Raw genomic sequence first — 27,497 nt, forward strand, 5'->3', positions numbered from 1 at the left:
ATCCCGGCGACTGCAGCAGCGCCGGTTCCCTCCTGGTCCCCACCTCGGCCCCGGGCTCCCAGAGGCTCCGGGGCTCCCTTTCGGTCAGAGTCGTCGTCTACCTTCTCCCATCACCAGCCCCTAGGGACGCAGGCTCTCCCGCGCCCAGCAGGGAGCCGGCCGGGAAGCGCGATGGGGGCTCCTTCCGCCCTGCCCCTGCTCCTTCTCTTCGCCTACTGCTGGGCGCCCGGCGGGACCAACCTCTCCCAGGACGGTGAGTGAGGGAGGGGGCGGCGCCGGGGGAGGAGGGTAGCGACCGGGGCGGGGGTTCCGAACGGCACTGGGGGCGGAGGGACTCTCTTGGCTTTGTTTGGAACCTGGGGTCCAAGTCGCCAGCTGCTAATACCCCTGTGCCTGTCTGAGCATCTATGTCTCTGTGGGTCGTGGGTGTGCCGGGTATGCTCCTTGCACACCGTCGAGTGTGTCTGCGTGTGCACCGCGGTCGGAGTCTGTTGTAGCAGGCCAGGGTGTGAATGTGTTGATGTCCGTGTGTGTCTGGGTCTGCGCGTCTCTGTTGGTGTCTGGTTCTGCGTTCCTGTGTCAGTATCTGTGTGTATGTCTGTGTCAATGTGTGCTGGAGGCGGAGTGAGACAGTCAGGGCGTGTGTCGGGTGTTTGTGTATGTATGTCTGGAGGGTAGGGTGGCCAGTTCAATCCCCCAAACTGCTGTATGAAAACATTTCTGCTCCCCCCACCCATCTCTCCACCCGCAGCGCAGCTCCGAGTGCCCAGGGAAGGGGTCCTGGGTGAGGCTGTTGAGGGGGGCATGGGCAAGGGGGAGGCTTCTCCTTGAAGCAAAACAACAACACAGGGCGGAGAGGGCCCCGGGATGGCAATATACCTAGCGGTGGCTGAAGCTGTAAGAAACCCAGACAAGAGCGGAGGAGGTGGGAGGCAGGGCAGGCGGGGCGGAGTGGGGAGGGGCAGGGGCGGCGGGGGGGGGGGGAGGGGTTAGGGAAAAGAAAGGATCAAGATATTTGGGAAAGATGATGCACGGAAAACCAAAAGCTTTCCTGGGCTAAACACTGATTTCTCCACACTTGGGGTGGGGTAGCATGCCTAGCCCCTCTGCCCCAGTGTAGAACTCAAACCTTTTTTGGTTTTTAATGGTAGAGAGATGAAGGAAGAGAGTGAGGGGAGAAAGGAGGCGGGGCCAGGGGTGAGGAGACTTGGAGAAGAGCCCCTCCTGTTCTGGACCCCACTATGTAGGTCAGCGCTGTGTGGGCACCTCAGCTTTCTTAAAGACTGCTGATGGTTAATGGGCTGGCAGTTAAAAGGAGACCAGGAAGGGAACCAGAGCTCAGAACCTCGCATCCCAGAGGAGGGAGGGCAGGCTGTGAAGGGACTAAAGGAATGCATCTTCCAGTCTCCTCCATCCCAGTCAGAGCTGGGCTGGGATGGGGGAGGGGGAAGAGGGAAGGGAACCTCTGCTGAGCAAAGGGAAGTGGGGAGAGTGAGGGGGAGGGTGGTGGCTATGCCCGGCTAGATGCCAATGAAAAACAGAACCAGAAAGAACCGCAGGGGAGGAGAAAAGGGAGGAGGCTCCTGGGTGATGGACCCAGTGGCCAGCAGGGATGGGCATAGGGCGGGGCGGGGGTGGAGAGGGGAGGGGTTGAAACTGAGGATGATGATGTAGAGAATTTCATTTGAAGAAAACAGACGAAGAGCCAGGGTGCTAGGGGAATGATAACCCATCTCGCCTGACCTCCCCCCCCCTCTCTATCATGATAAAGGAGCTTCCACTGGTATAGGGACACTGGGGATCCCCTCCCTACAGATGGTTGGCTGACTCTTTCCACCATGTACCCATCAACAATCCCCAAAGGGAGTTCCTGTTTGAGTCACCACAGAGACAAGTGGCCTTCCTCTCCCCTATGTGGAATCCCTCTTCCCCAGGGGTCTGCACTGATGACCCAACTCACTGAGGAAATGTGGGAAGTTCAGAGGGAGGGCAGGCTAGGTGCAAGGCAAGGAGAGGAACTGGGTGTTTGCACCTCAATAATGACCCTCTACTAGGCCTTGATTTTTAAGTGCAGCCCGTGGCCCTCCCATCCTGTTAGCTGCATTAAAGACAGACAAGTATGACCCAAACTGCACTTGCTCAACAATGGGAACTGCTGGTGCCAGGCCAGTACCTAAACAGAAAGAAGCCATCCCCAGAAGCTATGAGCTCTTCAACTCTAGAATGTTAACACTGGAGAACAGAGTAAATCTATATGCTAGCTAATTCTTCACTAAAGGCACTATTCTTTCTTGGTCCTCAACTTAGGGGCCCAGCCCCCACTCAGGCTTAAGGTTGAGAGGAAAAGAAATGCTCTATCCTCATATTTTAAAATATGTCTTAGAGCAGCTGTTTGAGAGAAAGAGTAGAACGCACTAAGTTTCGAATGGAGAATTTCTAGAGGAGAGGTTGGGAGTCAGGAATGGGGAGAGAGGTCCATTAACCAGAAAGAGTCAAATCAAGCAGTTTTCCTAGTAGAGCATTCTCCTTGTAGAAAGATAGTGGATTTGTCTGGTGTGCAATGTCTCCAGATGCACTAATGTGTGATATAAAAACCATACTGTATATTAATTCATGATCTACCTGAATTAATTCTACCTTAGTTTCTGGATCTAAGAAGGCCAGCTCTGATGGTGGGAAGTAGATGTTTAGATTTAATGTTCATTGATTAAGCCATTCTGACCAGGATCTTGCAGAAGAAATGCCTACCCCTGAGCTGGTCTGGGGCCCCTGGGCAGGGAGCAAGGCAGTTCATAGTTTGACCATTACATAGGTAATGTTTGACCAAAACAGGGAGAGATGAGGTGTGAAAGTTTGAGGACAAGATGCCCTAATACACTGATGCTTGAGTGGTCTAAAGTGTGTGGTAGAGTGGCTATTTTCATTCAGAATAAGAAAAACAGATTTCATATGCTGCTGAGGTATATAGCTCCCTAGAGTACAGCACATATATTCTTAAGCTTCATAAGACTGACAGGGATTGAAAAGCTGGAGACAGGCAACAGTGGTATTTGAACCTTGCTATTCATGCTGTGGCTTGAAGCTCAGGAATGTTTTAGACATTTCAGAGTTTGCCACCTGCCCCTCCTCTCACATTTCTCCACTGGTATTGTCAAAAGTTAGCAATTCTGAGTTTGGGGAATACATAATGTTTCCTGTGGTTATCTCTCTGGTGAGCAGCTCGTGTCCAACATTGTGACCAACTTTCTTTGGATTCTTCCTTCTCAAGTTATTTCCAGAATTCTGAATTGATTTAGTCGAGAGATGGATGGATAGACAGCTTCACTTTATTTTAGACCAGGTTATAGCAATTTAACTTTGTACTACACTGCCCCACACATGAATATCTTCTCCCTTCCCAATGACCTTCTGTTCACTGCTATCCATTCTGCAGCTCCCTGGCCAGGTGCCCAGTGTACAGATCAGGGCCAGTGTGCTGGAGAAGTCCAGCAGGCATTCACTCAAGAGCTGCCCACAGATCTGCTTGGCAGACCTACTCCATCTACTTTCTGTTCCTAGTTGCAGCCATTACTGTTCTGTTTTTGTTCCTGTTCTCTTCCTAGTTGCAGCTGTAACCCTTGGAAAGGATCTGCTTTCCTTTCAGACATGTGCATTTTCTGGCACAAAGAAGTTGAGACCACAGTAGAGACACTGGTATAGCAGAGGTTAGTTAATTCCATACAGAACCAGTCTGCCTGATGTGGGGCCCAAGCTCTGGAATGTCAACTGCCAATCCAGCAATGATGCCAAAGGTTCTGTAAGCTTTCTCTAGAGCTAGGCAGCACTACTGGTTTTAGTAGTTTCCTCTAGAACAGTGATTTCCTCACTCTTTTTTTTTTAAATGTGAAATTTCTTTCTCAAATAAATTAAACAGATAAAAAGGAGAATTACTCTTGTTGAAACAGAGAAGTAAGACCTATAGGCCTTTCACTCTTCTTCTTGGCTTCACCACACTCCCCATAATCTGTAAGGCACAACTTAGGGTTCTGCTACATACAATGTGAACTCCTGTGCCCTAGACTGACAGTAAAGTGAGTCAGCTCACTACCCTTAGGGGCTATCTCTGTCTCTATCTCTATCTCATTCCCCTTCCAACTAAGGAAGAAAAGAGGTCCAAATCTAATTTCAAGAGTGCCTTGTTGGAGACATTCACTATTCATTTGGAGAATGACTCATACTTCTGCAGCCATAAAATTCTACAGATGACATCTTTTTGGTGTTCTGGTCACTCTGAAATAGCAGACTAGGTAGTTGTGCCATTGTTCTGTAATTCTTTAGATTTTATTTTGGTACTCCTCACAGTTACTACCACCTTGCAGTCCAAATAATATGTGGAATGAGATTAAAAGCTGTTTTTCCTTAAGTCAGATGCTAGGGGGAAAAAATCTTCATAGTTATCACAAGAGAAATAAAACCCTTGGATCTGCAACAAGTCACATTCTTTGTTGTTTCCTAGTACAGAACTGTAACTGGTCCAACTATCCCTTTTTGGTCATCTACTTCTCAGGAATGGAATTTCATCTAAGGATAGTAATCTAGGCTCCATGTTCTCCATAAAAGCAGGCTGTGTAAAGAGCTAGTTCCTTATTGACTACTAAGTGAAAAATCTAGGGGTATTAAAAAGTTGTTGGTAATGATAACTTCTTTTATTTTTCATATTAAAATGTAATATTTCTCTTTAACCATTTCCTATAGGCTCCTAATACTTGATGAGGTCATGTTCTAGAGATCCGTCCATCTATAAACGTTGAAATCAGCAGTAATGATTGTCCCTTACAGAGTCAGAACCAGCTAATGCTCAGGGGCCTTATAACCCAAGTAAAAACCCAATTCAATCTGTTATAACAAGGAGATCTATCACTAAGAGGTCTGAGAAGCCAAACTCTCAAGAGTCATGAACACATGAAGCTGTTGAGATTTTTACAAAATACAGGCTAAGTAAAGCTACATATTCTTCACTGAAGCAACAAGAATTATTTGCCCCTTTACCAAAATTTCTGTAAGCCTGAAGAAAATGACCAACTGTCCCAATTAACACAGGCCTTGAAGTCTTAAGGACAATACCTTTCTTAAGAGACTTCACCCATTTCCTCTTTCCATGTATGATCAAGACTTAACTATTTACAGAAATTTTTGGTGCCTTAGAGAACTCTGATGCTAACATATCTCATACTCTATCTGATGGTAATACATTTTGGCTTGCTCATGCCCTAGTGTCTCTGAGGGGACACAGGCTCTGTGGTACTGCTTACCTCATTTGACAATTATTCATAATTGGTTGTAACAAATTAAAACCCTCTCTACCACCATCTATACTTAGGAAATTATCATAATTACTGAGGCCCATATTGGCAAATTCAGTCAGTGGTCCTCATGTTTTATATACTCTTGGACATATATATGACAGGTTCAAACAGTACTTCAGGAGGCCTTTTAGAGCAAGTGATGGGTGTGTAACATGATTCTAACAGGAGCCCTGATGTCTGTTCTTTCAGTTTTATTGTTGGAGAGCTGGCTGCCTTAAACCTATGATCCCACTTGCTTCTCCTGGACTCTGTGGAACTACCTGTGCTTTGAGCTCTCCATGGTGCTAGCCCCTGATGGTGACACTCCAGGAGCTTCTTGTTGCTCTCCATGGTCCTGCTCTCCCTCCACATTTCATAATCTCTGCTCTCCACAATGTAGTCCTCAGAACAGGATGGCAATCTCCTTCCCCCACCACAAACACACATGATCTTAGTTATGACCCTTGACATGCTCCCCTGGGAGAGTCCTCACAACCATCTAATCAACCATAGGAAGGGGACAGAAAGGAAAGTCAATTATGAGGTTGAAAAGAATTGTTTGTTTGAAATGCTCAGGACACTAGGGCCTAGAGTGACCTCAAATGGCCTCAAAAGAACTGGATGGTTTGCTACATATGGACTCATATATTAAAAATAGAACTACAAATAGTCATGTTTTAGACTGAGACAGTATTGCTCATATACAATAACCACACATACACTATAACAGTGGAATGCAAAATGAGTCCTATTCAGTTTATAAGCATGCACCTCTTAAAACCATTTTGAGCCTGATGACCAACTCCAGCTGTCCTGCTATGGAGCTTATTTCCCCTTTTCCCTCAATCTTAGAGGTAAACACAGAGACAACACATAGTGGCAGGTTGTCAGAATAGATACTGGAGGGATTCAATATATAAGAGGCATAGAAAACAAATATCAAAACCCTGGCTCATGTTCCCCATCTTTATAACCATCTTGTACAGAATTAAATGGCCTTAAATATAACCACCCCATCCTAGAGTCCAAGTCTTTGGTCAAATCTCAGGAGATGCATCCTTAAACCAGACTCTACTGCTCTTTTGGAGTATCTGCTAATAAGCTTATGACATCAAGTATGACAAGTCTGAGACTAGACAGCCTGTTCCTCCCATCACATAAGAACTACACAAGCTTCTTTCCCCCTAAGTGCTGATTTCCCTAAATGTCAATTTCTGCATAATAGTTCATATAATAGTTAAACACTTATGAATGACCTACAGCAGAGTCTAGTTGGGGAAGCAAGCTTTCAGAATGAATTTCTAGGACTCCTCTTCCAGTCCCTCATTTGAAACAAGGAGAAATGTCATTCTTCAAGGACAGGTAATGGAACTGATTTATCCCCATGAGTGAGCCTTCCAGAAGACAGAATTAGGGTTACAATAATAGTTGAAGTATCTCCCATCTACTCATCCCCCTGAGCCCCCTATTCTTGAGAAGAGCAGACATGTTTCAGAAAGGATTCTAGTGCAGAGATTCCAATATTTTTTAAATATGTGTGTCATTCTTCTATGTGAGCTCTTAACTCTGGGATTATTTAACCCTCTTATATCTCTTCATTTTTCCCTGGACGTCTCCAGGAGAATCATAAGAAAGCTAAATAATATGAAGAACTAAAATGTCTTCTCTAAGGATCTATTTTTCCTTACTCCTGCTAGACCTACACTAATTGTGTATAGACTGATAATTATGAGCACCTTTGGCTCATTTACTTCCAGTTCAGGGTGAGGAAGGTCAGACACATCAACTTGCCCTAGGGGAAAAAAGAAAAAGAAATGAAGGCTGATGTCTTGACCAGTCATCTCTGACCATTACTTAAGCTCTCCACTTCCTTGATATAGTCCCAGATATTGGCAAGGTAAAATGGAGGACTAGTACTTCTAATAACAGATTTCATTGGGAATATGTAGATACTTGCTTTATATGTTTATTTTCTTCTGTGCTCTGGTTCTTAGCTTCCAATCTGATTCTAGAATTCTAGCCAAAGTCTCAGACAGAGTAAAAAGCTGCAAAGGTGAACTGGTTTATTGAGTCTCTGACTTAAATACCTGATACTTCTTGGGAACCCAGCAAGACTCTAATAAATACATCAATGGCAAATAACTTAAGACTTAGGTCACCTCTGGAGACTGGAACAATGTTCTTATATTATTATAAAATGAGGGCCAGTATTACCATCTGCTCCTAATCATTCATCCCTCAGAAAATGTAAAAATTGACAGTAGGACAATTGTACTCACTCATTCCTACTAGTTCTTACTCTAATTCTTAAGGACAAAGTCTTTCCAAACACCTATCTTTCCTCCTCTAATCTCTATGCTATAATCTCATATGAATATGAAAACCACCATCACTAAGCCCCTGGGCCTCACATATTTTCATTTATCCTCAACTGCTGCTTAATGCCAATTCTATTCTGGTTTCCAAGCCCTGGAGTCCAGTGTCAGTAACAGATGGACTGAGCCTTAGCCCTGGGGAGGAGAGGATTCTGGCCATTGCCTAGGGAGTATGAGCAGAATAGAGAGCCTGGATTCTGCTCTTGGGAGAATCTCTGTGTTTAAGCCATATGGTTTTCTGGAAGTAAGAGGTTCTGATTAATAATGGGCTTGTAAAAAGGGCTGTGTATCTGGGTCATAAGAAAAGCTGTGTGTTTATGTCAGAAAAAATTAAAACGGACATATGAATAGTGGAAATTGTAGTGTGCCGTGTGTTGAGGGACATATATTGAAGGAGAGAAAGAAGGTAACCAGGTCAGAATATATATGCACTTGGGGCACAAAATGTGTTTATCCTCACATCAAAGAAGAGACACTCAGTGAAGGTTAAAGAGGAGAAAAGAAGAGGAGATCTCTGGATCTGAACAGTATTATTTGCCACTCTGGGGACTGTGAGGTCTGTAGACTTGGAAAAATGTGTTTGTTTCACAGAAGAGTTAAATTTCCAAGAAGGCACAAAGTAAGGCTAATTGAACACTTTTTCTCCCTTGGAAAAAATACATTTTTAAATGAGAAAAGTGACGCAAAAAGACTCAGTTTCAGATAAGATTGGGGGAAGAAGGGAACCTGAAGTAGTATGGGTGTGGAGAGCAGAGTACATCATTCTTCATGTAGTTCTCCTGACCACTGCCCTGAACCTGTCATCCACACCTGATTCTGATCACCCAGTGAAGGGAAACAGTAAACACAAGTCAGTAAAATCAGAACCAGCAGAGATAAATGCTTTCTTACCTGAGTTCTAACAAATTAAACTTTTTCGCAGCATTGTTATCCCACCACACCAAGCCAGCAGCCTGAAATGTCTAAAATGTGACATAAAAAGCAAAAGAGAAGAAGATAGGGAGTAAGGTTTTGGAACCGACTGAAATTTCTCAGCCTCAGGGAATCTATCCTTTATTTCTCCCTGATCTCTGGGCTTTCTTTTCCATTCCAAGCCCCTAATTTCCAATAGCTAAACATATTTTCCAATGAGCTAAACTGAATTCTGCTTGCATTTACTCCACACTGACTCTGTTTTGTTTCCTTTCCAAGTACTTTCTAAGATGGGGGGAGGGGGCAGGGGGTGGGGAATTCTTGCCTAAATCTACTACACATATGTGAAAGCAGCAAGATTAATTTAGCCTGCACTTGGTTCAAGAGGCATCTAAGAGTTCAGATAAAGTCTGTCCTTCTGACTCTCTATTGCATTAGAATGCAGATCCAAGGTCACACCTGTCCTGATTTCTGAGTGTGTGAACATGGTGGGGAGGGAATAAGGAGATGGGGACAAATCAATACTCCTAAAATGTCATTTAAAATAGTGATTTCATAGTAGGCTTTAGGGGCTTACCTGAGAAACAACTGATTAGTCAGACCCCAGCACAGAACCTGTTCTCCCAATAGCTCTTACTGAACCATCCTCTTTGTCCTACCAGCCTTAGTAAAAAACACTAGATGCCTGTCTAGAGCAAACAGCTCAGTCTTAGAAGCAGGGAGCTAAGGCTAGGAAGGGGTTCTTTGGGGATAGGTTCCCCTTCATTTTTTTCTCTCAATTTTGGTTCTTGCTACAATGAAGTATTGGCTACAGAAGGGCTCGTTATTGTTGGGGGCCAGCTCAGGGCTCCCTCTCAGTGCTAATGCACCAAGAACGGTGACTCAATAGCAAATCAAAGCAACAGCTGTCCCCACCTCCTTCTCTGCCACCCACTTCCCTGTCTCCGCTCCTCGGAATCTTAACTAAGTCTCTCATGGCCCCCCTCAGCCTACTGCAAGCCCACTTCTGCCTCTAGAATTTTTCTCTCTCTAGTGCAAGAATAGGACATACTCTTCTGCTTTTTTTTTTTTTTTTTAATCTCTTCTACTCTATGTCTCCCACTTCACAATCAGGTTAGTATTCCTCCAGCTCTCCAACATGCAGATGCCCCCGTGTGGGCACACACAGCCTTGTTCTCATAATCACCATTTTTTAACTCCTAAGGGTATGAAAGTGGCTTCTGTCCCCTAGCCTTTTCTGTGAGAACTGGAATCTGCCTGTAAGGTCCTGAAGTTTTCGAAGATGCTATTCTTTGCATGTGAAAGTACTACCTCTTCATCTCATTCCAACTTCTCTAACCTGCCCAGCATTTAGTAGAGTTGCTTTCCTTGAGATCTAGGGTCTTGGGGTTTCTCACTGCAATACACAGGGAGACAAGGAGCAACTCGACCTCTGAATTAGCTAGTACACTTAACTGCTATCAAATGGCAATGAATACAGGAGACCACGTTGTAATCACAGTTCCCACAAGCTGCCTGTGTGACTTTGCTTAAGTTCCTAAACATCTTAGTTCTTCATTTTTAAAATGAGAGGGTTGCACTAGATGCTACTTTAGCTTCTCGTCAACTCTAAAAGTCTATGCTCCTAAGAATCATAGAGGGAAAATATTTGGAGACGAATGAGATTTAACAGAAAGAGAAGAGGAATTATTGAACTTTGGTAAAGGGGTTCAGGAAGGACATCAGTTCCATCCTTTCTGGTACAGTCAAAAAGATCTTAAAAATAACCACCTCTGGCTATTAAAGGTCAGTAGAAAATGACCGAACAGGCAAATTAATTCAAAGTTTTCAAACATACAAAATATATTTATTCATGACATATTAAAGTTTGATTCTGTTTTTAAATTTGAATATAGGGAAACATTTGAGATAACTGGGTTTTTCAGTGAAAAGAGGGTTAATGCCAGATAAACTTTTCGTTTTAATCCCACCCTCACACCACCACAGGCAAGTTAGCCATCTACCCAAAGGTTCCCTCCTTCTCATTCAACCTGGAAAAGCTTAGCCACACACCATTCCAAGCCCAGAAAACAAAGCTTTTCATTTTCAACAACCTGCTTAGTATGGAACCAAAAGGTGTCTGCTGACATGCAACAATAAATCTGTTTGAGCCCACGTTGGTCCCTTCCAAACCTAAATCTCTTGGATTATCTAACAGTGTACATTCTATAAATCTTGAATCTCTTGGCCACACTTTACCAATCTGCAAGGCTAATCAGCATGTTGGGAACTTCTTAAAGTGAAGCTTCTGTTCCTCACCTCTAGTTACCACTTATTTTCACTTATATCCTGTAAGCTTCCTGAGAGAATGAAGCAAAGCTTAGAGTAGTGACTTTAGGCCCAAGAGGCCGCTGGGAGCCAGAAGGAAAGTAGATAAATAAGACTCCAAAAGGAAAAACCAAACAGCAACAGAAATAACAATGGGGGGAGGAAAAAAAGGGGAGCAAAGTCTCAGTAGTCCAGCCAGAAAGAGGGTGGAGGGGGCAGTGAGCTGAAGAGAAGGCCTAGCTCAAGGAGGCAGGCAGGCAGCTGAAGGGTGACTGAGCTCTGAAGTTCTGAAGTGAATGTGAGCTGCAGTGTATCTGAGCTTAGGAAGATCCTTTAGGAGATCCTGCTGCCTGTGAGGGGACAGAGCACTGTTCCTGAGGAGCCACAGAAAGAAAAAAAATGTACAAACAACCCCCGAAAAGACAGATAACCCCAAATGACAGGGTAACTCCCACTTCTGTGGCCCAAGCTTTTGTTTGACTGCACTGTATTAATGGAAGTATCAGGGATCTTGGAACTTAGGGAAGACAGACAAAGTTAGAAAGGAATGAAGGGAAAGAAATAAGGAATATTTCGACACTCAGGCCCTAAAAATCTTAAACTAAGAAATACACCATAACCTCAGAGGAAGTAGCATAATTCCTGGCAGCCCAAGAACAACTGTAGAAAGTTAAGTAGAATCCTTTTTTGATCAGGGTTTTGTGTTTTAAGATCTCTCAAGTCTAAGTAAGTGACTTCCAAAATCTTGGCATTAACACCTAAATTAGGACTCAGATGGGATTGGCCCACTCCCCTCCAAACGTAGAATCAGGCATTCGCTGTTAAAAAAAAAATATGGCTCTGGGCATAAAGAAAAGCTCTAGGGGCTGCGTTCTAATTCTGATTTTGCTGTGGCCATTCTCTCTGGTGTGTGATCCAAATACATACAAGAATTCACTGTGTGTCTGAGGTCAGGGAAGAATTTGAGTGAGATCGTCTGGCCAGGGGACCCAGCCATGGGTGTGGGTAAACCATTCTAAAAGTGTGTCCCTTCAGTATTCTGGGCCACAGTCCCGATGTGTTTTTCCCTTGGAGATAACACTCCTCCACCCACCTGTCACGGTAGTCGTGAGGAATAACAAGTAGGCTGGGACGAAGAGTGTTTTTAACTCTAGAATTAGAGAAATGCTGAATCATCATCATCATCATCACCATCAACTCCTACTCAGGGAGCTGATTTTTCTCTAGAGTTTGTGAAGTGGGGCCCTGGACCCAAGCACTAGCAAGAACAGAAGCAGCTATATGGGAGAGTTCTATCCGCATGTCCCACCATCCTAAATGTGTACATGTGACCTTGTTCATGGCCCTCAGGCCAATGCGCCTTAGATTCCCAAAACAGACAAGACAAGAAAGAAATAAAAGCCAAGCACTCAGGGGTTATACTGGCACATAGACTTCCCTACTTGCATCACCTACATTGGGGACATAATACATTTTTTATCATTTGAGTCACTCATTTATTTATTCAATAAATATTTATTGAGCACTTACTATGTGTAAGGTTCTGGGCTATGAGTGAAAAACTGAATTGCAGGTGCCAAGGTATGCTTTAAAGAGGCACATTAGTAAGTCTCCAATTCTCACCTCTGCTACTCAATATGAACAATCAATCGAAAGGAAATTAGTGCATGAAAGGGCTACGCTGTCTTTTAAAATGCTGGGAGTCCTAAAGATACTGGAACTCATGGGTAAATAAACCAAGGTAACTGAGGGCAAACAGGAAGATGTTAGTTTTTAGCCTCAGTGCTAGAGTGTTATGAAAACATGAAGGGATTCTGTTAGTTTTAATTGGACACTTCTGTAGCCTGGTTAACTAAGAATTCCACATTGTAAGGCTCCTAAAGGTATACAATATAGCCCCCAGAAGTACAGATGGAGATATATTAAGAAATCCAATTCAGTGGGTACAAGTCACACCTCTACCACCACAGGCACCCATTTCCAACTTGGTACAGTTTTGTTTTGTTTTTAGTCAGAGTGCAAATGAGTGCTGTGAATACTGTTTAGGGGAGCTACCCTGGCCAGCAATGAAGAAAGGAATCTTTCCCCTGTAATCTCTGCCCCACTGCCACACATACAAAATGCATGCTCTGCAAAGGGAGGAAGTGTAGTGAAGATGTGCAAAACGGCTGGTCTTCATGGTCAGAGAGGCCTAAGTTTAAAGCCTGTCCCATCCCAACACTTACTGAATCCATCATATGGATGAGTTACTTAACTTCTCTGAATCTTAGTTAGTTTCTGAGTCTCAGTTAACTCATCCTTAACATGTGCATAATAATACCTATTAACAGGGTTGTTCTGGAATAATGAATATAGAGTACCTAACACGGATCTTGACAACACAGAAGATGATCGATAAACATCGATTCTCACCATCTTGCAAACTTCTAGAGCTTCGGCATCTGATGGATTACCCTCTTTCTTAGCCTATGTATTTGTTCTTACCCTGTTTTGTTTGCTATTTCCTCTTCACTAGCAAATGTTGAGCCTAGTTCTCAGAGTGGAAGATGCTCTCAGCATCTTTAATTTTTTTTAAAATAAATATTTATTAAGCACCTTCAATGTATAACTGCTGTATTAGGGCCAGTACTGGATAGAAAAATGAATCAGATATCAACTCTACCTGCATAATTTTGGAGGGAAGCCAAACTTGCAGTACAAAGTAGAGGGTGATGCATAATTTAAGGAAAGCAAAGAAAGTGCTCCAACTCTTTATTTTCACCTGAGACAGTCAGGGAAGACTTCTTGAAGGAGGTGCCACAAACAATAGGCTTTAAGAATGGATAAGACTTAGACTTGTGAACATGGGTGAAGGCATTATCAACAAATTTATTGTAGGAAAGAGAATGTATGCAAAAAAGCAAAAGAGTTATACAGAGAATTCCAAACAGTGTCATATGTCTGAGATATGGGATGAGTGATGTAAAGGCAAAGATGAAAGGCATACTGCTATCAGACTTTACAGGATCTTGAAGGTCAGGCTAACATCTGGATATAAACTGCAGACAATGGAAAGTCGGCGAAGGTTTCTGAGCAAGGAAACAATGCGACCAATATGACCAGTGCTCTCTTCATCTCTTTTTCTATTTGAGGGGCCTCCCCTCACTAATGGCCCTGAGATTTTAATGTCTGCATTTCCTTCCAAAGACCCTGCCTGAACGAATTTTCACTATTTCCACTTCAAAGTTCATGCCACCATTTCAGAGCACTCTTAAGTTTTCCTTTCCAGTCTGAATCCATTGAAGGAATTTTGCTGATTCATTATTGATTGGCATGATCTAAATCCAAAGAAAACACTATACTTTCACAACCCAGGTAATAAATTCTTCTACTTATCCATGTTTCTGTTGATAGAATTATAATCATTCATCCACTTCCAGGGGAGTGGCCATTCAGAATGTATTATTACAGTTGTACAATTTTATAAAAACAGCAAAAAACTTAAGTACTTCTCAGAATTAGAGGGAGAAATGTCACCCCTAGAGAGGGGGAAAAACAGCTACTTCTTAAGTATTTTCTTAAAACACTACAGATCAGACTGAGTTCCCTGTAAGCCTACTGAGACAATATGTCAAGCATATTCCAAATATGCCATTTACTGGAGATTATCTGTTTAGTTATCAGTCCTATCACCTGAACAATTTAGTTTGGTTTGAATGACCTACATCATTTCACTTATTCATCCTATGCAGAAAAAAAAAAAATGCCAACAAAATGCAGGAGGGGTAAAGGATGAGAGGAATGTAAACAAGAAGAACAGAACTTAAGAGTGCATGAAAAAAGCACAGATGAAAGGAGAGGAGAGTGAAGACTAAATCCATGCTGCTGTACAGAATGCATGCTCTGCCTGATAGGAATAGACACAGTACAGTACCAATTGTGACTGAATGAATTACCAAACCAATTAAATGTACTGAGAGCCCAGGTTTAAGTGCTAAATATACAGAGATAAATAAGACCTCTGCTCTTAAGCAACTCAAGGTTTAGATGAGGAGACTGATAACTAAGCAAGTAAATTTGCAGTGCAATGGGCTGAAATGCTATAAGAAAAGGAACTGTTGAAAAGCTTTGAAAGCATCACCAGAGAGAAAGAGGCTCCTTGAGAGGTGTACTATTTGTATGCCTTTAGGTAAGTCTCTGAACCTCTCTCTAAACCTCATCGCTAAAAAACGATTATATGGGACTGCCTATCTCTCAAGGTCGTTTTGACATTCAGTGAATTAATGGGTGAAAATCCACTTTGTAAACTCAAAGTCCTATACCAAAATATGAGGTGGCTATATTTCTTCTGTTTATTTGAGCAAAGGCCTACTTGGTGTTTTATGCACTGGGTACCAATACTGCTGCCGACTGTCTCTGGCTTCTCCCTATCCCTCCACCAACTTAGCACAGCCATTTGGCTTCCTACTGTGTGCTGAAGCAGCGCGCCCACAAACACATAACCTGGAAAATAATATGAAACACTCACCAACTTCCAGTTTCCTCCATTCTTGATGTCCACAAAAGGCAGTAGGGTGAGAGCCTGGTACCTACGGAGGGTCTCTGCTGGATGGAAGAGCACTCGTCTTCTCCTGAGTCACCCTTCCTTCTCTTGTCCTCACTTTCGTTGCCTCTCTTCACCAACCCTTGTCCCCCTTCTGCCTACTTCTGCCTACCTGTTATAGATTTTCTGTTTTCTCTGCTTTACTCTCCCTTCCATTTGAGAATCAGGGCTTCTCCTGATTGAGAACACAGTAATTACTGAAATCTCCCGGAGCATGTCTGGAAGGAACAGTGGCGGGGCGGGGCGGGGCGGGGCGGGCCGGGGTGGGGGCGCGTGGGGGTGGGAAGGGCGGGGTGGACGGCAAGGGGGCGCCTCCAAGGAGGCCTGTGAATCCCTGAAGCTATTTCTTGGAGCCCTAGCCACATGAAAGGACACTAACTCCCGCTTCCCTTCCCTCTCTCCCTTCACCCCTCTTCCCTCTTTCCCTTCTGATTCAGCAAGTCTCTCCCTTGTCCCCTTTCTTCTCCACGGACTCTAATCCGCTATGTCACTTCCCTTTTTACTCTCACACCCCCACCACCCCATCTCCCGCCTCCGCACCTCCCCAACTACCCCTTGGTCTCAGCGCCCCTTCTTGTCCTTTCCTCTCCTACCTGCCCTCCCCTGCGGGCTCTCCAGCGAGTGCGCTGGAACAATCTAAGTTCGGTGGGGAAGTTCGGCGGGGATTCCCGGCGGGACAGGTAGCAGCACTGGGATTCTGCTCAGCAGCTGATGACATCACTAAATTTTGCGCACGTGATTGGCTACTTTGGGCTTATGGCGGGAGCCCCTGAAAGAAGTCCCTTGGATGGTTTCTTTGTCCTTCCGCCTCTTCAAGTTGAATCGGAGAAATAGGATAGGCCCTTGACACTACACAGTACTTCGCAGAAGGGTTCAGGGGCTACCTACTAGGAAGAGAGGGGACGGTTGTGGCAGAGGAGCGAACAGAGTCAGTGATACAAAGTGATCAGTTTGGCTGAGGATGGAGGAGGAAGATTTGAGAATTTAAGCACTCAACAGAAGATAACAATCTGAGAAGGCATGGGCCCTCACTGTGGTGTCTGTCTTCAGTAGCAGTCCTTACCTGAAACAAACATAGCTTTGGATTTGGATCAAGCATTTAATTGTCAGTCTTTGTTCTTCTATTTGTATGACCTTGAACAAGTCACTACATTATGTTTCCACACTGCAGAGTAGTAATAATACCAGAGTACTGATTTTACAAGTTTGTTAAAAGGATGAATGTGAAAGTATTTTCTAATTATTAAAAGTATCATTATCTTAGTAGCAGAAAGAATCCTGGTTAAGCAATGAAAAGTGTTTGGTTCTCTTTCATTTTCTCTATAGTGACCTTAACAAAGTCATGATCAACCTCTATGGGCTTCATTGTCTTCACCTATGAAGTAGGAGTAGTGGACCACATGACCTCTGAGATCTTTTTTTGGCTCTAACATTATATGATTGACTGATAAAACCTAGCGTCCTCCTTTTATTCACCCATTCAGAGGAAGAGTTCACTTCCTTTTTCAGGAATCTAATTAATCTTTTCCCTTTGTGAGAAACCCACCTTCTCTTGGGTATCCTGGTGAACCTGTTTTTCATAGGGGCCTACCTCTCTGCTACCCCCAACAATAAAAGTATAGATCCCAAACTGCAGCAGCATCTATGTAGGGCTCATCCTTGATGGAGATTCTCTCCCCAGGCTACTGGCAGGAGCAGGATTTGGAGCTGGGAACTCTGGCTCCACTCGACGAGGCCATCAGCTCCACAGTCTGGAGCAGCTCTGACATGCTGGCCAGTCAAGGTGAGAATCCAGGCCTCCTCATCTCAGTGTCCCTCAGTGCCCTCCACCATCCTCACGTCATCTCCCACTCATGTGGCCTTAACCCTGTGTTCTCACTCCCCTCATTACCACGCAACTTTCCATCTGACATGGTAGTTCCTAGTTCTACACCACCAACTTCTCTAGCACTCAATCCTTCTTCCCTCCAATACAGAGACCTCTGTATCCCCTACACATTTTTCCAAAAATAAAATGATTCTAGGAGGAGCATATTACTTAGAACAAAGAGGTTCTGGAAAACATAGTCAATGTAGAAATCTTCATAAGGAACCAGGGACAATGGGATTACTAGTCAAAAATTGGTGTATAGCTAGCGGTAAATGAAAGGGTTCCCAAACCTTTCATTGAGATATTTAAAGACTATTTCATTCCCAGATTTATTCAGCTAGCTCAGTCTCTGGCTCACTAATCTCAAAATCATAGTTTCAATCCTCAAATTAGATGATTATTTGAGAGGCATTCCAATGAAAACCGCACTGCATTGAGAGTCAAAAGAACAAAGTTCTAGTCCTAACTAGAATCACTGATGAATAGAATGATCTTAGGTAATCACTTCACTTCCATTGCCTCATTGTCTACCTCTGTAAAATAAAGGAATTGGATTCCATGATCCCTAAGATCTCGGACTTCAGTGCTAATTTTATATGATTCTAAACACTAAAACTAGCAGCCAGGCTTTGTGCTTCAATTTGGAGACAGCCACCCTGAAGCACTGGTACTTGATATCAACTCCAGCACATGCCACCTACACTCCTCAGGGCACCTTCTCTGACAGGAGTGTTCATTATATGTTTCTTGGAGATGGAGCTGGGTGACCAAGAAAGGAAAGAAGGAGTCAACAGGGCAGGGGGAAGGTTGGTGTCATAGGCAGCATGGGGACTGTCTAAATTACTCAATTAGGGAATGTAGGAAGTATGTTTCTTGATTTTCTTTGCAGAGAAGAATAATGCTGGTTAAGTAATTTAGCTCCAAAGAAGAAATATTGTGGCTATTTCAGAATCAGAGCTGGAAGGCGTTGCTTATTTTAGGTCTGTGAAAATCAGTGCTATTGGGTTACAGCAAGGCAGTCATGAAGATGAGGAAGTCAATGTTGGGAAGCAGAATGGATGCTGTGGGGAAAACAGAGCAATTTTGGGTGTAGGAAGTAAGTGTCACACAGTCTGAGGGGCTCACATTTATGCCCAACTAGAAGGCAATTTGAGATTCAAATAACTCATTTATATACATTAGTAGTCCTTTTTCTGTTTAACTTGACTAAGGAGAGAGGGATTAGAAGACATATTTCCATCACATTGAAAGGAAAACTTTAATCCTTTGCTCTTTAAAATAACACTAGGATGGTGATTTGGGTTTGTGTGTTGGGTGGTAGGTTAATATTAACACTGAAAGGAATATGTTAAGGCAGCTGATGAATGAAGGGAAATAATTGTTGGAAGAATTGAAAAGCTCATGTCAAAATATTTCAGTTTTTAAAATACCTTTTTGTTTTTTTGTTTTGAAGTTTTATCAGCTACCTCTTTTAAATGAATGTGCAATCCAAGGGCTGGCCTGGCCTTTCCCTCACTTTTAGTTTTGAGATTATTAGTCACAACTGCTTCTCCTGTTCTTGTTCATTTATGCAGGTGATGGCAGGAAGGCAAAACATAGAATAACAGATGTGTATGTGTGTTTTCAAAGATGAATGGTAGAATGCTATCAGAAAAGATATACGTAGAGTGGTATGTGTAGATTTGGAGTGCTTTTATACCTCTAAGTGTTTGTGGCCCTGTCAGTTTATTCAGCAAACATTCAACAAGTGACTGTTTTTCTGTGTATTCAAAGTAAGAGAATAATAAGGTACCCCACCACCACCACTACCACCTCTACTCCTTCCTCCTAATTTTTCTTACATGATGCCTTAAGAAACACAGAGACCTGGACCTTGGATGGTCTGAATTATATAAGGTGGACTTTGTTGGACTTTGGCCCAGAAATGGGTGGAGGGTCTAGGGCTGACTCAGGAAACTAACTCTATTCTACTCCTGCAGACAGTCAGCCCTGGACATCTGATGAGACAGTGGTGGCTGGTGGCACCGTGGTGCTCAAGTGCCAAGTGAAAGACCATGAGGATTCATCTCTGCAGTGGTCTAACCCTGCCCAGCAGACTCTCTACTTTGGGGAGAAGAGAGGTAGAGTCCAATGAGTTATCTCTCTTTCTGGCAACCCTGGGCTCGGGAAGGGGACTGCGGCACTGAGGAGAAGTGTCCCTGTGCTCCAAAGCCTGAGAGACGTGAAGGTGTGCTATTTGAGGAAGCAGCAAGCCATGGCCCCTCAACTAGTTTCAGAGAAACTTCGGTATTACAGCTAGGTCATATGTGGTCTTACAGTGCTATGAGGTGACTTTACCCACCAGGAGCAGTAAGAGACAGCCGATGTCAATGTTGCCTCATGTATCTCACAAGGAAGCCCTTTAAATCCAGCCTACCTTTCTGAGTATGTCTTAGGGTCCCAAGGGTCCAGGAAAATGACTGAAGGGCCTAAAGATTGCTCAGACTAAGGATCAGTTTCCCCTCCTACCCCAAATCACACTGGACCCATCCCCCCAAAGAAGCTGACCTGAGATTGAAGATAAACGTGAAAGGTGCCAGTAAAAGCCTTGCTTCCAATTCTCCCAATTTTCCCCCAGCCCTTCGAGATAATCGAATTCAGCTGGTTAGATCCACACCCCATGAGCTCAGCATCAGCATCAGCAACGTGGCCCTGGCGGACGAGGGGGAGTACACCTGCTCCATCTTCACTATGCCTGTGAGAACCGCCAAGTCCCTCGTCACTGTGCTTGGTGAGGCTCCCAAACCCCAGTATTACCACAGCATGCTTTAATGCAGACAAATCTCCCTAGGTGGGCCCCTGAAGGTGCCTAGAGCCAAGCAAGTCTTCAAGTCTTTTGGAGAAGTTCAGGCTATGTTTCCTTTGCAATGGAACAAAATGCAAAGAGCATTGAATTCCAGTCCTTCCTCCTTCACTTACTGTTTGCTCTGGGGTAAATCTCTTACTCTCTCTGAACCTGAATTTCCTAATCTATAACAGAAGAAAAATGATATCTATTCCACCTGCCTCCCATGACTGTGTGGGGGGAACATGAGAAATGTATGTAATATATGATTGTATTGTCCAAATCAAGTACCCCAGGTGCTTACACAAAATATAAGATGTAAGCATCTTATATTTCATCCTACAGTTCAATTTCCTTCTTTGCTTCCCTAAACTTCACACTATTTCTGTGGTCACCCAGTTTTGCTGTAGGGTGTCAGGTCATGTATCATTTTCCGGGTATAGTATATCTCCCCCCTACCATACCTCTCCCCCTACCCCCCAGGTCTTTCTTCCTGGTCCTCAGAGAGGAGATAAAAGAGAAAGCTATCTAGTCTTCTACCCTTCATAAACCAAAGTAGGACCCAGGTATCTTGACCCCTAGAGAAACCATCTCAGCAGGGAGAACTGAGTGTGACCTCATGGCCTCTCCTTCATATCCTGGCCATCCCCTATGCATGGTAGGAATCCCACAGAAGCCCATAATCACTGGCTACAAGTCATCATTACGGGAAAAAGAGACAACCACCCTAAACTGTCAGTCTTCTGGGAGCAAACCTGCAGCTCAACTCAGCTGGCGGAAGGGTGAGAAAGAGCTTCACGGTGAGTTCCTCCCACTTTGGTGCTACAGGAGGTGGTGGTGCTGGGGGGAAGAGAAAAGGAGAGAGGGATGGGCACACATCTATATGTCTCTGTGTGTGCACATAAGGCATGATATAAAAAGAAAAAGCAGGAATGACAGATATTCTGTGTATACTTGTGTGTGTGTGTGTGCGCGCGCGCGCATGTGTGTGTTAGGGCCTACATTCTCCCTATGTGTACATATCCATTTCACAACTTTCTAAGTTTGTCTAAGTTGAGACTCACCATCTGTATATCTACAGTAGGGCCCACACAATATCTGTATGTTAGGGCTCATTCTGTATCTATGTGTGTATGTGCGTATGTGTCTGTTTCTGCACTCTAGGAGAACCAACCCGAATACAGGAAGATCCCAATGGTAAAACCTTCACTGTAAGCAGCTCAGTGACATTTCAGGTTACTCGGGAAGATGATGGCGCAGACATCGTTTGCTCTGTGAACCATGAATCTCTAAAAGGAGCTGACAGATCCACCTCTCAACACATTGAAGTTTTATGTATGTCATGGGCTTGTGGGTAAAGACGGATCAGGTATGAGATGGGGAATGGGGAAAAGGAAAGTGCAGGTGACTGTATATGAAGCAACAGGCACAGATAAGTGGATAGATAAAAACAAAATGAGACAAAAGGTGATAGGACTAGGTCAACGGTCAGCAAACTTTTTCTGTAAAGGGCCCAATAGCAAACATTTTATGTTTTGAAGGCCATAGTGTCTCTGTCTCAGCTACTTACCTCTGCTGTTGTTGCAGGAAAGTAGCCGTAGACAATGTATAAACAAACATAGTCATGTTCCAATAAAAGTTTATTTATGAAAATATGTAGCTTGAAGGATTTGACCCAATGGTTAAGTTTACCAAACCCAGGAGTAAGCCAGTATTATGCAGCTAGTTTGTAAGTTGTAGTGGTAACTAAAGCAAATCAGGAACCAGAAGACTCAGGTTCTAGTCTGCCCTCTACCACTTACTCCTGTGTGATTATAAGAAAATTACTTTACCCCACTGAGCTTAATTCTTTATTTGCTAAATGAGAAGGTGAACGTGGAGATCACTAAGGCTTCTTCTAACATATTATGTTTTCAAGAAAATATAGGTGGTAGGAAAAACAATCTCTCCAGCATCACTATTCCCAGATCTTTTCCTCACAGTACTCCCCTATCTGTCACAGTTCTATGATTTTTCTTGTGATTCTGACCCAAAATGGCCACTCTCACAATCACTGCTCCTAACTTTTCCAAGGATCCTCACCCTACTATGGCGTCTGGTTTGAATATGTGCAAAGAACTTTCCTCCTCACCTGAGGAAATTTGGAAATTTTCAAAATGAACTTTTCTAAGTAGAGGAACCAAGGGGAAAAGAAAATAAAGTACAAAGGCAGAAGATAGAGTTGTGAAATAAGGTATTTTTTGTCCTAACTTAGCTAAAGGCTAGGTGTTTTTCTAAAAGAACTAAAACCTTAAATCTCTTTCTTGTGGAGATTCAGGCCTCACTTCAGTGCTATTAAAATCAATTGCTAAACCCATTGCTGAAACTTGAACATGAGGTAGGCAGGTTTCAAGTGGCATCACTTTCCATTTAGCAGACTCTCAATCTGGAAGCAGATGACCTGGTTTCTAGCTGCAGTGCCTCTACTTACTAGTTGTGTTACTTTCACCAAAGTATGTAATCTCTTAGTGGCTTCTGCTTACTTCACTGATTTTTCCTGAGAGTAAATGAAATAGTATCTATGAAAGCACTTTGTGAACTTGAGAGTTCTATCTTGCTATAAGGTATTTCTCTGATTATTATTTCTGATGGCAAGGCTCTTGGCCTTGGGCTTCTTCCCCTAAGGCTGGTCCCCGGCCAGGGCTAAGGAAGGCCCTCCTTAGTCTGATCCCCAAAGACTTCTATGTTAGGTACCAGACCATCTGGCATTTACTCTCCAAGGAGCTTTTTGGCCCAACTGTGATCAATAGTCACTCAACAAATGCTGTACTTTAGGCACTGTGCTAGAGGTTTCTATGGCTATGGGGCTCCAGAACACCCATTCTCTCACCTGGCCTGATTCTCTTTGTCCTATTTGATTTGACTAAAACAGCTTCATTAACTGGTTGTTAAGGCTTGCTCTATCCTTAGGGGAAGCAGGACCTCTGTGTCTGTTGTTCTAAACCAGTATCTGGTTGCATTATTCTATGCAGCCATCTGGACCTAGCCTCCTCAGCAGCCCTTTGGCATCAGTAGCAGATGCCATTATTCCTTCACAGAGTCCATCTATATTGTGTCAGTGCCTTTTGCAGCCAAAATATGACCCCCGTCTCTTGCTGTTTCAAAACTCTGACTTCATTTTTGGACTGACCAATAAAAATAATATTTTTTGTTCAAACATTGCTTTTGGTTTAAGCTCCCTTGTAGAGCACAGAGGATTAAGAGATTGTGAGCTCAATAAATTATCAAGTTCAAGTGCATTTGTTCTGTCACAAAATGTATTATGTCCCATTTATGTGCTAGGCAGTGTGCTAGGCACAGATGAATCAGTGATACCCCTTCTCAGCTCTCTATTAAGACAAGCCTTTGGTCTTCACCAAGGACTGACCTTCCAGAACCCTACCTTTACAAAGTGGCAGTACCAGTCCTTCACATATTCAATAGCAATAGCAGTCTTTGCTCACAGAAGTAGGGGGAGAAAGGTCTTCGATCATGGTCTCTTGGTCTTCTGAGGCATTTAGGGGTAGAAGCTATAACGTGTAACTGGATGATTTTGAGATCAAGGCAATCTCCTAAATAGTGTGAGAGTTTTGCATTGACACTATTTCCATCTCCACAGACACACCAACGGCGAAGATTAGGCCAGACCCTCCACATCCCCGCGAGGGCCAGAAGCTGTTGCTACACTGTGAGGGTCGTGGCAATCCCATGTAAGAAGATCCATTCCCTGGCCTCTAATACAACTCCATACTCTCAGATTGTGATATTCACTTAGGGTCTTTCTATCTCCTATGTACTGCCTGAGCCTCTCATTTTCCCTGACACTGTCTAACAACATTTGTCCTCTGTTTCTCCTGTAAAGCAGCATAAGTGGGGAGGGACCAATCCCTGATTCCCTGAGATTCCCATAGGGAACCAAGTTACAGTAAGATGCAAGTTAAGAAATATCCCTTTTCAACAAATTGAACCCCAAGAGGTAACCCTTTACTTGCCTCTGAGCAGCTCATTGTCACTGGCCCCTATAACTTCTTTAGCTTTCATCAAACAATCCTGACTTCCCTGCTCCCAGTTTCTTTCTTTCTTTCTTTCTTTCTTTCTTTCTTTCTTTTTTTTTTTTCTATCTTTAGCTCACTGACCTACTCTCTTCTGAACACTTGGAATTTCTCTGCCTCAACAGCCCCCAGCAGTACCTCTGGGAGAAGGAGGGCAGTGTGCCACCACTGAAGATAACCCAGGAGAGTGCCCTGATCTTCCCATTTCTCAACAAAAGTGACAGTGGCACCTACGGCTGCACAGCAACCAGCAACATGGGCAGCTACAAGGCTTACTATACTCTTAATGTGAATGGTAAGCCCACTTCAGTTCTTCTCCAGCACCCTCCCTCTCCCCTCTCTGTTCATCTTACACTCTGTCTCATGAGAGCACCCCCAGATGATGCTTGGTAGTGGACTAAAGGGATAACAGAGCCCCACTGAGAGCTTGAAGACTCAGGCTCCAGATCCATTCTGGAATGTGCAATAAGATCAGTAGAATACAGGGCTCCCATCAGGCTTTGTTTAGCAGTGGTGACCCAAATGACCCCTGCAAATGATTCTCTGACCCCTGCACTCACCTGGCAGCAAAGAATAATAATTCTGTGTTTAGGGGTCCCAGAGCCTTTCAAGTGTGGGTGTAGACAGGCTGTTCTCAGAGTCATTTCTCCTGTAACTTGTATGGGATGCAACCTGCTGCTGTCATCTCCTGTCCTGAAGATCTGGGTCGAAGCAGAAAATGGAGATAAGTTTGTACTGTGCTGAGAAATAGTCAGAATCTTTTCTCAGATTCAATATCTTCTAGAGGAACTAGGTGATGCTTATTCTCTGAAGTTCTTCCTAAAAGTGCGACCACAAAACCTAGTTTTGGGAGAAGAGACAAGCTAGCACAGAGGTCCCTTTATGGAGACTGAGCAGGAGATTTTTTTGAAGATCCCAATGGCAGTGGGGTCCTGCCAGAAAGTTGTATAAGCCTTTCCTCAGAATAGGGGAAACATTGTCAGGGGAACATCAGAGGCTCCCTTGAGTGAAACGCCAATAAAGCAGTGAGGGGATAGCAGTCAGGCCTCTCAGAGATAAGAGGCCTGAGACCAGAATGTCTGATTCCAACTCCAGGGCAGACCTCAGCATGTGGGGACTGCCTCAGCACAACAAACAAAGCTACTGCAGGATGCCAGGAGCAAGGACAATGCACTGAGGTCCAGTATCTACCCCTAGATCTCTCCAGATTAACTGATGATAATTGGCAGTGAGAGCAAGTTCTTGTTCCTTTGTGGTTAGCCTCTTGCTAATCAGCCTTGCCTGCTTCCGGAAAACTGGTCCTGTTGGAACAGTGCTGACACCTGGTGGTAGAATGAGTTACTGCATCTTTCAGGAATATCCTAAATGGTAATGACCCTCCTATACCTAGAATGAAATTCAGTGGAGTTCTACCTAGAGAAAGGGATCTGTCATGGATAAGAGAGGTCATTTTGGCCATGCAAACCTATTTTTTTCTAGAACATTTCCCTTTCCCTAGTCTCTGGAATAATTATTCATGATTTATTTTTAATGTGGACTGTGTACATTCCCCCCTCCCTCCAGACCCCAGTCCGGTGCCCTCGTCCTCCAGCACTTACCACGCCATCATTGGTGGGATTGTGGCTTTCATTGTATTTCTGCTGCTCATCCTGCTCATCTTCCTCGGCCACTACTTGATCCGGCACAAAGGTCAGACATGCAAGGGAAGCATCAGGAGAACTTGGGCGTGGGTAGAGAGATCAATCAAGAGCAGGCAAGTCGGAGCTGGCTGTAGGAAGGGCCTTTAGGGACTCAGTCAGCCCCTTGGAATGTTTGAGAAAGAAGAATGCAGCCAACCCTGTGATAATGGAACACCAATGGCCCTTTAGTAAAGCTTCATCACTTGGTGATCATCCAGTAAAATCAAACCTTTTCACTCAGTCAGCTGCTGCTCCTATGCTGCTCTGCTGCCAGGGTTTTCTGCTGTAAGCAGGGAACAGTGAAACTCTGCATCTTCTTCCCATTTCTTCCTATACTTTCTTCCTTTTGTTTAGCCTCAATTTCCTTGGACTTTTATCTCCTCACCCCCTGTCCCCATAATACCTGTTTTTTTTCCTCTCGTCTCCTATCTGCATGCCATCTTTCTCTACCTTCTCTTCACATACCTCCTCTCCCATGTCCCCCTCTGTCATAACTTCTAATCTATAGCCGGACAACACCAACTGATCAAGTGCTAACCAACTCTCAATTGCATTTGCACATAGAACTAAAACAGCAGTTTCCCTAGCCCCACCTTACATGCACACTTACACACACATACACACATATAGACACACACATGTATAGACACATACAAACACATATATACGCATACATATACACTCATGTACACATATACACACCTTTTTTTGCCTGTATTATTAATGCAATTCTAATTAAAAGCAGAATTCATTAATTCATGGGGATGTAATCAAGTGAAGGATATTGGCAGCAAAATGCAAGTTAGGTCAGGTGGTAAGGAAGAAAGCTCTAAACAGGAGAAATATGATAGGAGCAAAGTGTGGTTGAGTGGATAGAAAAGTGGGCAAGGAGGGAGTTAAAGGTTTGGAAACTGCTCCTGAAAAGAGGAGCCCCTGTCTCTCCTCAGGAACCTACCTGACACATGAGGCTAAAGGCTCTGATGATGCTCCAGACGCGGACACGGCCATCATCAACGCAGAAGGCGGACAGTCGGGCGGGGACGACAAGAAGGAATATTTCATCTAGGGTGCCCACCACCTCCTGAGCCCCCAAGGGGCCCCATGGGGACTGTTGGGGCCATCACCAACGTGGACTTGTACAGAGTGACCCCAGGGCCACCCCTCCTGCTTGCTCCCCAGCCCCCCACCCCCCTGTACAGAATGTCTGCTTTGGGTGCGGTTTTGTACTCGGTTTGGAATGGGGAGGGAGGTGGGCGGAGAGGGGGGAGGGAGGGTTGCCCTCAGCTCTTTCTGTGGCTTCTCTGCATTTGGGTTATTATTATTTTTGTAACAAGCCCAAATCAAACTCATCTCTGGGCTGGAGAGGTAGGGACCCTGGGGTGAGGAAAGCAAAAAAACTGGAGCTTTAGGAGGAGAACGAGGGTAGAGGGGTAAGGACAAGAAAGGAGCTGGGCTAGTTTGATGGGGAATCTTACCAGTCCTCCATCCTCTGCAACAGAGTGGTTTCCTGGACTTCTCTAGGAATAGGGAGTTGGTGCGTAGGAGCTGGAAGTG

The 27,497-nt window shown here is 44.1% G+C and overlaps 1 protein-coding gene and 1 long non-coding RNA gene across 12 annotated transcripts in view; one reads left to right on the plus strand and one right to left on the minus strand.

Moving 5' to 3' along the window:
* LOC107503188 overlaps positions 1 to 16,240 on the minus strand; it is a 124,070-nt gene extending 107,830 nt beyond the window's left edge. For 2 of the 9 annotated variants that reach the window (XR_004955321.1, XR_004955316.1), the window contains exon 1: positions 8,591 to 16,239. This is a non-coding gene — a long non-coding RNA (uncharacterized LOC107503188). Of the gene's footprint in view, positions 1 to 8,590 lie in introns of all 9 variants that reach the window. The other 7 variants (XR_004955318.1, XR_001595162.2, XR_004955320.1 and 4 more) reach the window with 7 other exon arrangements.
* CADM3 (cell adhesion molecule 3) lies at positions 1 to 27,339 on the plus strand. 3 transcript variants are annotated; one of them, XM_016131136.2, is made up of 10 exons: positions 1 to 253; positions 17,182 to 17,283; positions 19,350 to 19,490; positions 19,988 to 20,140; positions 20,857 to 20,994; positions 21,359 to 21,529; positions 23,832 to 23,922; positions 24,390 to 24,559; positions 25,828 to 25,953; positions 26,891 to 27,156. In XM_016131136.2, the coding sequence occupies exons 1-10, from the start codon at positions 172 to 174 to the stop codon at positions 27,007 to 27,009; spliced, it is 1,293 nt and encodes a 430-aa protein (XP_015986622.1). In that variant the 5' UTR covers positions 1 to 171; the 3' UTR covers positions 27,010 to 27,156. The 3 variants fall into 3 exon arrangements, with proteins under 3 accessions (XP_015986622.1, XP_015986624.1, XP_015986623.1); XM_016131138.2 differs by lacking the exon at positions 21,359 to 21,529 and having other exon boundaries at positions 8 to 253; positions 26,891 to 27,152; XM_016131137.2 differs by lacking the exon at positions 17,182 to 17,283 and having other exon boundaries at positions 11 to 253; positions 26,891 to 27,339.
* The last annotated feature ends 158 nt before the right edge of the window (positions 27,340 to 27,497 follow it).

Source organism: Rousettus aegyptiacus, unplaced genomic scaffold (genome assembly GCF_014176215.1).
Source record: "Rousettus aegyptiacus isolate mRouAeg1 unplaced genomic scaffold, mRouAeg1.p scaffold_m13_p_17, whole genome shotgun sequence".
In the NCBI taxonomy this organism is placed as follows: Eukaryota; Metazoa; Chordata; class Mammalia; order Chiroptera; family Pteropodidae; genus Rousettus; species Rousettus aegyptiacus.